The sequence below is a fragment of the Opisthocomus hoazin genome, chromosome Z, assembly GCF_030867145.1.
Source record: "Opisthocomus hoazin isolate bOpiHoa1 chromosome Z, bOpiHoa1.hap1, whole genome shotgun sequence".
NCBI classification, from domain to species: Eukaryota; Metazoa; Chordata; class Aves; order Opisthocomiformes; family Opisthocomidae; genus Opisthocomus; species Opisthocomus hoazin.
This window is the reverse complement of record NC_134454.1, coordinates 58,473,401-58,483,751: the sequence shown is the minus strand read 5'-3', so window position 1 is coordinate 58,483,751 and position 10,351 is coordinate 58,473,401. Positions and strand designations below refer to the sequence as shown.

At 47.1% G+C, this 10,351-nt stretch overlaps 1 protein-coding gene across 1 annotated transcript; it reads right to left on the bottom strand.

The window, feature by feature from the left end:
* Nucleotides 1-1,036: 1,036 nt before the first annotated feature.
* Nucleotides 1,037-10,012, bottom strand: TAL2 (TAL bHLH transcription factor 2). The gene is made up of 2 exons (XM_009935414.2): nt 9,944-10,012; nt 1,037-1,400 (listed from the first exon to the last, which is right to left on the bottom strand). Exon 2 carries the CDS (start codon nt 1,388-1,390, stop codon nt 1,037-1,039), a length of 354 nt encoding a protein of 117 aa, XP_009933716.1. The 5' UTR covers nt 1,391-1,400; nt 9,944-10,012.
* Between the last annotated feature and the right edge of the window lie 339 nt (nt 10,013-10,351).

Here is a 10,351-nt window from a genome sequence, read left to right as displayed (position 1 = left end):
AAGACCCGTGGTGCCCAGCCCCGTGCCGAAGGGGCACTGCACTGCACCGGTGGTGCCCGCCCAGCACCTTCTGCCAGGCCGAGACACGCTCCAGCTGCTTCTTGTACCCTGGCACGGGAAGGGGCACCACGAACTGACCTTTCCATTAATGTTTTCACAGTGGATCACTGAGGCCTTTCTCCTGGGACCTCCCTCCCAAAACAGGACCTCCCCCATTGCTACAGCTGTTCAAGAGCAAAGACACTTAGCCACTAACCTGTTTGATGAGCTTTTAAGGCAGCTGGAGCGTAGCTGACCAGCTTCCTTCACATGCACGCTGTCAATGCTGTGGGGGAGATTTACTTTGCCTATTGAACCCACTGAAACTCATCTATGACTATGCCTTCTTTTATTTTAAATCGGGATTTTTGCTTTAACCTAGTGTTTGATTTTGTTTAATAGCATTTTGCTCTGACACTAGGGATCCCTCCAGTCTGATGGAGAAAGATACAGCCGGGTTCAAAGGCTAGGATTTGTATTTTCAAAAAAAAAGTATCAAGCTGGTTTCACAGGCTCAAGAGTGAGTGCAATTAGCCCCTGGAACCACTGGTGGAGAGCTGTGTTAAGTATCACATCTAAATATCTTTCACTACCAAGGCCAGATGCCTGTCTTGGACAAATTTTGTGGTGCAGTCGTTAGTCTTGAGCTCAGTAGTGTTTCCTTGAAATAGCATAGGAGAATAGTCTCTTTCTCTGACAGAAACACTGGATGAGTTTATGTGGTCTGATCTAGGGGGCAGATCAGGGCAGAAGGCCCTTCTGGCTTGGAACCTGCTATGACAGCAGTACTTCCAAGTTCCTGGGGGCTGCAAGCTCTTTGTTCTTCTAGGTTGTTGGCTGACCAAGGATTTCCTTTCCTATTAAATAAAATTGTGTACCAAATAAAACAGTAATAAATATAAATAAATAATCACAGTACATAAAGGAGCAACCCACAGATTCTGCAAGAAGAGGGGGACTATCAGACTAACACCAAGACTGCATGTCTCCTTTTCTGTTAGGGAGATGATGTCTCTGACCAACACTCTACTATATTGCTGCTCATGCCAGGAGAGGAGACACCACAGTTTTCAATCAGAGTCAGCTCCTCCATGCTTTGCAAGCGTGGGGCGTGATGGAAGAATCCCAGGATGCTGCCCCGTGCTGCCACTGCTGTCTGCTGCAGGCCTGGCTCTCCCAGGACCTTGACAAGGAAGTTGATGTATCTCATAGCTAACCGGAGCGTCTCATTCTTGCTCAGTTTTTTGTCTGGTGGGTGGGTGGGAATGAGTTTCCTCAGCTTGGCAAAGGCGCTGTTGACATTTTGCTGCCTCCATCGCTCCCTGGTGTTGGTGAAGATCTTCCTTGTCATTCTCAAGGTGCTGCAAAGCAAAGGAGGTGGTGAGTGAACATTAGATACCCCTGGCTTTCAGGCAGGCTGCTGCTCTGGGGGCACTGTAACCTCTGGACCAGCTGCAAGCACACAGTGGTGGTGCTAGGCATTTCTAATTTTTGCCCTCTGTGGCTGATGCCCTTGTTCTGCATGTCCTGCCCAGATTCAACCCAATCCCTAAAGTCATGTCCCTATTTGCAACCATGACCATAAGCATTGCAGGTGCAACCAGATGCCAAAGCCCAGTAAGGACTTCACAAAGGAGTAAATTGAGTTTAATTTCCTCGTACAACCCTTTGGTGCTGCTCTGAGCTCAGCCTCTCTAGCCTCCTGAGAGTTCCCCTGCAGCAGAATTCCTGATAGCTAATGCAGGCTGCGTGAGAGACACCCGACCCGGGCACATTATGTGGTGGAAGACAGGCAGACAGGCAGGCCCAGGGCAGAACAGATCCATTCTTTCACAGCCCCAGTTCACACCTTCTTGGGGGCTGCTCCTAGCTGGCCCAAGCCTGGTGACTCGTGGCTGGAGCTAAGCCAGGTGAACCTTCATCATGGTTCCTCAGTGAGTGGCCAGTCGACACTACGGACACAAAATATTACAGTTATTTCAGGAGACCTCTCCAGGGAAGCAACAGTCTGGTTCCCTGCCCAGCCCATGCTGGCTGCTCACTGCTGGTGGCAGAGACTCTTCAGTCTGACCCATTCAGGCTTCTGCTTCAGCCCCTGAGATCTGCCAAGACTAAGCCACAAGTGCCATGAGAGTGGGCTGCAGGGGGAAAGTGTGATTCCTACAAAACGTGCAGGCATCTCAGCCAAAACATCCCCTTGGATGTTAGTTTTTCACCCTGCCTCACAGAGCTGAGCAGCAAAGGAAACCCAGTACCCAGAGCTGACCTGGCAACAGAAGAGCACTGTGGAAGGGGCACAGGGTAATTTTAAATGCCATTTACTGGAAAGAACGTCTAAAGCTCTCGGGGTTGCTCTGACCCTGCTCCCACGCCACTGGAAAGAGCCTTCCCTTCTCTCCCACAGCCCTGCAGCAGGCACTCACATCTCCATTTCTGAAGCTGTTTTTTGTGCCAATGGCACACAGACAGTTGGAGCAGGGAAAAACTATCTGCAGCCAAGAGACTAGAGGACAAATGTTTCCACTTACCCTCTCATGCATGTGAAAACCTCAGCTTTTTATATTCATTGGCAAACCCATACTTACAGCAGTCCCACAGGGGACTGGGAAGCAGAGGGCACAGCACCCTTCACCCTCGGAAAGGATGCCTAGCTGTGATGCCGTGTCGGTGTGAAGCAGCCTCACACTGTGCAAGACACTCGGGGTTCACCAAAGTATGTGGTAATAGTCCGGGTGAATAAAGAAATCCCACTGTGACTCAGAGGTTAATTGGGGTGCTCTGGCAGGGAGACAAGACAGGCATGGCAGATGGGGAAGTTCCCTCCCAGCTCCTTCAAATCCCAGTCCAGCACTGATTACAAATCACCAGGGAGACACAGTTACAGGGTCGTAAATTATGTCAGAGCCATGTTCAGAGACCTCGGTTAGAGATGCAGCCAATACAGATGTACCCATGTATACTATACATGGCTACACTCATGCTGCCCATACCTCCCAGGCTCCTCTCGGCCGTAGCCTTTACAGACCTAACACATTTCTATTTTGGTAGAAGTCTGAAATTACTGTCATGCCCAGTTGTCTACTCTGCTTTTAAGGGACAAGAAAGTTGTCTCATCAAAATGTCCTTGCTTCATGAGATTCTTATTTAAAAAACAAACTCTCATATTTCAGGTGGCTGAGATTTTGTCATATTTTTTGTAGACTTACGTTGAGACCCATTGCTTGATCCGGATGTATCTCTCTTTTTTTTTTATTATTCTCCTACTCCATGTATTACTTTTGGTTTGTGCCATGGGAACAAATCTGCTTGGTACTTTGCACCTACTTGAAACAGCTCTCATGTACCTTTCTGGCAAGACTCCAGAACTCCACCGCTATCAGCGGTGATATCCACCTATCAGTGATAGGGATTTTAATCATTATCTTCCACTGCTCCTCTGTACTGTGGCACATTCACTCCCCAAAGAAAAACTTTCACCTTTACAGTTTTATTCTTCCAAGCAGCTGCTTGGATCCATGTGAAATTCAGAGTGCCACCTGCTTCTCTCTCTTCTGTTACTGCTGCTTGGGTGTTTATTTTTTTTAAGACAATTTTATCCATGTACAAAGGCAGCTGTTTTTTATAACATAGGGAAAGATATTGGGGCTTACTTGTTTCTTCTAACAGGTCAGGTGGGTTGTATTTTGCCAGGAATTTCAGTCTCTGCACTGTAATTCTGGTATGTGGGTCTGAGTTTGCTGGATGCCTGTTTACATCTCAGCTGCAAGTACCAGCAGAGGGTTGGCTCTGTCTCTTTCCCCTGCTGCAGACAGTCCCCAGTGCACCACTCCAGGCAGGCAGGTTAGCATCCAGTCCGGGTGCTGTGAACATGTCATCTTGTCCTGTTAGCAGTGTTATTGGTGGAAAAATAACCCCAGCCTAGTCCTTCACGCCACGCTTTCTTTGTCTGTCTTCTCTTGCCTTTACGAAGGACAATACTACGTTTGTAGTCACAAGCCTTGTCAGCAAACAGATGCCACTGTGAGACCAGCTCCTCTTTACACTTAAAAAACATGTGTTTGTGTTTCTGACATTTATTCAAGATCAGCAAACAACAGCTCCACCCCTCCCCTAGTGCCTCCCCTTGCGCTGAAAGCTCTACGGGGAGCTTCATTTCAGGTGCAATCCACCTCTGTACATCTCTCCATCTTAAATTCCTCTCTCCTTTCTCCCATTACAATTGCGGGTTTCCTGTTGTTGTGATCAGAGTTTCAGCTAGAAACAAGAGAAAAAAGAGCCCAGTCCAATCCTGCAGTAACTGTAATGTTTCAGCACAGCTTCTTTTCTCCTATCATCACCTACACATCCCTCTAGTTCTTTGTAAGCCCAGCACCTTCCAGTTAAAATGTAGCGAGTTTACTGACAAGGGATCTGATTTCCATTCCTTTTGTCTCATTCACTTCCTCGTCTCCTCTCCTTTGCTCCAACCCTCACCACCAAGCTTAGCTTTCAATATGATATTACTTGCAGCTTCAGGTCTTAGCTAATGTTGCACATCAGATCAACATACTCTTTAGCTTTCTCTGGTGCACTACAGAAAATACATATTGTCTGGTGGCTGTCTGTGGCTTACATCCCACTGATCCATCTTAAATCTGTGTAGAAATGACCTGTTTGTACATACCATGGACAAATAAATTTCGTTAACCTGCAAGCCTGGATTTTATGCTTTCTGGTCAGCTCCCCTAACCACAGGTTAACAGCGCCACACTTAGCTGACAATAAAGAAACCCACGAAGACATCAGCTTAAATTCAAGAGGGTTAATTCTGCTCTCAGGAATGTAAATCTAGAAGGTTACACCATTTTCACTGGAGGAATTACTCTGAAGGGCAAAATGTTGCCACTGAGGACACAATTTAACTCGGATCAAGAAAACACATCCAGCAGTAGTGTGTAAGCACGGTTTCATGAGCTAAGATCCACATCTGCACTGTGTAAAGACAACTGTGAAAGGAAATACCCCTAGCCCAGCAGTGAATCCACTCCAACAGCCAGAAAGAGAAAAAACAAAACACCACTACCCACCAAACAGGTAACTGAAGCTCTTTCCACCCTCCCTGCCTACCCCTCTGAAAAATTTTAAAAAGGGGGGGGGGGGGGGGGGGGGGGGGGGAATCCTGGCTGTGATTAGTGCCACCGTAAGTGTCACCAGACAAAAGACTAAACAATAGGAAAGATGAAGATCTCTCCCTCGGTAGCAGCAGTTCTCGCAGCCTCTCTGTACAAAACCCATTCTGGCAATCCAGGCAGCGGCAGCAGCAGCAGCAGAGCAGCTTAGGCACAAAGCACCGTCTCTGCTAGGACATTCCCCGGCAAATGGCCCCTGAGCCAGCGGTTAATGTCTGAGGGCTGGCAGGGGACTCGCCGGGAGCCCAGCACTCAGTCATAATTAGCAGGCTGCTATTAAATAAAGATCTGGGATGAGAAAGTTCCTCCCTCAAGTTATATCTTTGACCTCAGTGAAGTTAAATCCATGTTGAAATTAGCCACTGGAGACCCACTCCTGCAAATCTTAATCAGAGGCAGATGCCTGCTGCCAGCAAGAATTGGAGTGCTTCTAGTAAACCGGCAGTGCCACGGTGTTACTCCACTGGGGAAACCCGGCGCCTGCTAAAATTGGTTATTTAACACATTGCACTGGATTTTGTGAAGTCCCCTCAGCCCTTAAGTAAATGGCAACAGAAGAGCAGATGGTGCCTTTTTCCTATATCAGGCAGGTGCTTGTAAGCCTGATCTACCACAGGGAGCAAAGATTCCCCAGCTATCACTCCTTGCTACGGCGCTTTGTTCGCTTTGCATCGGTGCGATCTGGAGAATTGGAGAAAGAGAGACCTCATTGTTTCCTTCTTCAGTTTGATGTGAGCCTCGAAGCGTGGGACTCAGCTCCGTGCAAAGGGGAAGATTGAGCACGGATGTCACAAGACATTACACTGCCTATCCATAACGTCTGACTTTCTTTATTCCTCCACCCCCTAGGAGGAAGAAGCTCGAACTCTTTGCAGCTGAACCATGCTCTGTTTGCTGCACGGTTGCTCGGACTGCAGGGACTTCCCTTGGACCGGGGCGGGGGGGGGGGGGGGGCGGGTAGGAAGAGGAGAGGGGACAATGCATTCCAGCTTGGCCGCTTGCAAAAGGAGCAGCGCACCTCTGGGTGCAGGCTCTTCCCTCCCAACTTTCCTCAGCCCCCTGTCTCCATCGCTGCCTCCCTGTATCTTGGCACTGTACCCCTCCCCAGGTGCCTCCCACCTGAAGTCCCTCCAGTGTGCTGCTGCACAAGGACCCAAAGGGAGAGCACAGTGCAGTGAGCCCAACGCTGGGCGGGCCGTCAGGGAATTGAACTTCTCTCCTCATTTCTGCTTTTCCTTTGCCTCAGGCAAATTCCATTTTTTTGCTGCACCTCTGTGTACCTCCTGCCTGTAATTAGTTTGCCTCAGCTGCAAGGTTTGTGGAAAGGAAAGCGTGCGTGAATGCGTGTGTTAGAGCATCCACCAGCACATGGTGGCCTAGCTTTGCTTGGCACTGGTAGGTGCTGTGCTTGTGTAATGAAAGAGAAGAGCCTATTCCAGCTCTCGCAGGGCAATTCATAACACCTGCAGTGAACTCGATTTTATTTCAAATAAGATGTGAGAAGAGCAGCTACTTCCAGAGTAAACAAGGGCTCCTTTCACTGCTCCACGCCTCTGTTGGGAGTGGGGTCTAACAATCATACCACGGTACAAAGTACAGCAGAGCAGCAAAAGCGCTATAAAAACCAGTCAGCACTGACAGAATGATTTACATTTTTTTAGACTCTAAATCTGGGACAAAACACACATAGTGAAATCTCTGCTTCTGGGAGCCCTCCTGTCTAAGGGCAGCATTTACAGAAACACTCAGCTACACTGTGCTCTTGTTCAACCTTCAGAAAAAGGAAATCGCTGGAGTCTTCAAGAGCAACTGTGTAAAGGTCTCAAGCTAAAGTCAGCCTTCATGTCTTGGGATACTAGTCTATATGCGATCATCGTTTCAAAAGACAAGTTTTTCACCTGATCTGGTGTTGCCCCTGGGTTGCTTAGCTTTGTATTCCAGTTGCCCTTCTGGAGGGTGCAGATCCAGACCAAGGGAGAGAGCTTGCTGCTTTCTGAGAAATCAGCCTAGCCTGCAGACTTCATAAGCTGGGCACCCTGGCATCATGCCCCCTAAGTCTGCCTCAGGAGAGGTGTGTCTGTAAAGCAAGAGCTGCCACCCAGCAGGCATTTGGGAGAGCACAAAACACACGGTTAAGGGCTTACCAGCAGAGGTTTACTTAGAAACTCCCTCCGCACATGGGAGACGTTTTGGTGGGTTTTTTTCTGGGGCTCCCTTCTTGTCTGTGCTTTTTGTGTTCCTTTGCAGTAAAATCAAATTACAGCACAGCTCTTCACAAAGCAAAGAACCCACTCATGGGCTGCAACAGCTTTTGCTAAATGAAGGTCTAGTGTATTTGCATGGACACGATGGCTTGCAAGGCTGAGAAAGGAACACTCTGCCAGGAGGTTTAGCCTTTATTCACTAAACTTGCACTTGTGTTATTCTGTGTTCAGGGAGATCAGAAAGTCTTTGTTGGAACAGTGCTTCTCTGACCTCCTGGTCCCTTCTGCAGTAAGGCCCTCTTGTGTCAAAGTGTGAACTACAGTTCCAGTGGATTTCTTTTAAAAACAGTCCCTGTCAAATTAACTTCCCAAATATTACATACAGACACCACTCCCGTGCTTCAGGGTTAACACAAAGGAGAAAAACAGCTTGGTGGTCTGACAGGAGTTCTTCAGGGACTCATTTTTTACCACATTCAGTGTGCAAAACCCTGTTCCACACAGATACTTGCTCCCGCCTCGGAACAGCACATATTCCTGCATGCCTCCCTCTGCACCTGCCACTACGAGGCAGTAAGGTAGCTGTTAACAGCAAAAACGTGTCCATTTGCTTTAAATTCCTTGCCTTGCCTGCACGCGTAGGGAAGTCCACGTCCTCCTTACTGAAGGTCTGTCGTGTGAAGAAGGAGCTTTTAAAGAAGCAGCCATCAGAAACTGCATGTCTCACAATTCAGCAAGGACCGGTTTGCAGCAGCTCACACTGTCAAACGAGTTGTTAGCAGCAAAGAAGGGCAAATCCACAACCGTAAGGGACATTTGCATCAGAGGGAAGGTAGATCTTGCATTGTTTTTGGATATGACCCCCAGACAATATTTGGTTTTGCATTTCATCCCGGTCAGCTCTGGGGTTGATATCAAACCTCTCTGTGACTTCAGCAAAAGCAAGACTGAAAGTTTGAGAGCATCCTGATAGCAGCATGCAGTGCCCTGTCTTCCTACCAAACACAAGTTAAAACCAGTGTACTGACCACCATGGCATCACCCCGGGAATTAACTGAGTCTGCTGTGCATAAGACTACAGGTCACCATCAGCACTGAGAAATATAACCACCACGGCAAATCGTGACTTACGAAAGCGCGATAATAAACCACTGCAAGACAAGGAACACAGTCCTGTTTTCCCCTAAATGTCATGCCACTAACCACCGTGGGGCTATGCCTGGTAGAAAGATCAGAATGAAGATCATCCCTGCCTTGACCACGCTCTCATGGGCACCTGCATTTAGTCCCCAACCTCCCACCTGGATGCTGACTCTGTGAGCAATTAACTTCTTGGACCAGCTGCTCATATCACAACTACTTCAATGGTTTATGTAAACAGGCAGTAAAAACAAGCTGCATTTATTTTAGCTATTTTTTTTGTGAAACGATATAGAAACTCATGGTGGAAGACGTTTCTAAAATTCAGATATTGTCCTATACTTTTATATGGAAATCAGGAAGGATACAGAAAGCTACTTTAGAAAAATGCTTGTTTTCTTCTTTATTAACTTTCTCAGGCAAATACAGCTTTATGCAGTAGGCTAGCCCTTTAAATATAAACATGTTCTAGTTTGGCAGTTTCAAGTTCTTTTACAGATCTGAAAGTTATTAAGTTCGGCAGAACTGAAAGGAATAAAATTGCTAAGCTTTTCTTCCTAAGTGAACTAGTGAAGTGAGCAAAAATCAAATGCCTATGTGTTTTACATACACATCAGCTGTAAGACAGATGATCAATAAAGCGGTGGGGATATTTTTAAATATGTGAGGACTGGAATGGAATTTAAAACTGTTTCTTTACATCTTTACCTGTTGACACAGTCATAGGATTTGCACTTTTGCAAATAATTTGTTTTAAATATCAAACACCATTGGAGAATTCTGTTCAGTTTTAGTTCTAAACTCAGAGAGTCTGTGATGCTCTCTGTAATCATTGTGCACCAGTGCAATAACTCTGATTTACAGCATTGTGCAATGGTGTAAATGAGTTTTCCTAGTATGTAATTACACAATTATGAAGTGAGAAAGTCTAGGAATAGTGGGAACAGCAATTTTAAAATCACTTTAGTTTGCTCCACCTCTAAGCATCAACGTTTCTTTCAAAAGTAGTATAACCGACTAATGATTTCTCCTGGTGTGAGCTCTGATTCACTGAGTCCTCATGGATACTAAGAATTTGAAAAATCCAGGCACAAAAACAAGGCAACACGATTCCTTCGCTTGATGAAATGCAGCCACCTGTAAGTGGCCGTTTCTGTAACTCTTCTGTTTGTCAGATCAGACACCTTACTCTGAACTTTTTGACGACAAGATTCAGAGGTGCCATGTCAAGAAATAAAAATCCAGTGGACGGTAAAAAGCTATTGCAGAAATTTCTTGCTTTAAGGACATTCCCTGCTCTGAGAGGAAACTTTGGCATTCCTAAGGAAGTTGCAAGATAAGCCCAAAAGAGGGGAGGCAACACTGTAAAGAGAAGAGGCCTTTGTCACTTACTTTTCTGGTCGCAGGCGCTTGCGGCTCTTGAAACCTGGTCAGCAGGTGAATGGACAGCAAAATTGGATGCTTCCTATTTTTCTTTCCAGACTGCTCTCACAGTGCCTGGCCGCAGAGCTTGCTCTCGCTGGAGTCAGCCTTGCGCTGGTCCTGGCTGCCGCATTTATAGAGTAGCAGGTCCTTTGTCTGGCGCGTGTCACCACTAGTCCTAGCAATCCAGGGAGCTTGTTTTGCATCTCCCAGGAGATTCGCTCTGTCCTGCCCTTTCTCTTGCCACCACACACCCTCTGCCCTTTTCTGGGGCTGGTACAGGGCGGTAGCTGAGAAAAGGGCTTACTAGTCTCAGAGCGGCTCTGGCTAGGTCAGGTGCACTTTGCGGGGAAGGGTGGAAGATGTTCACGGCAAGAA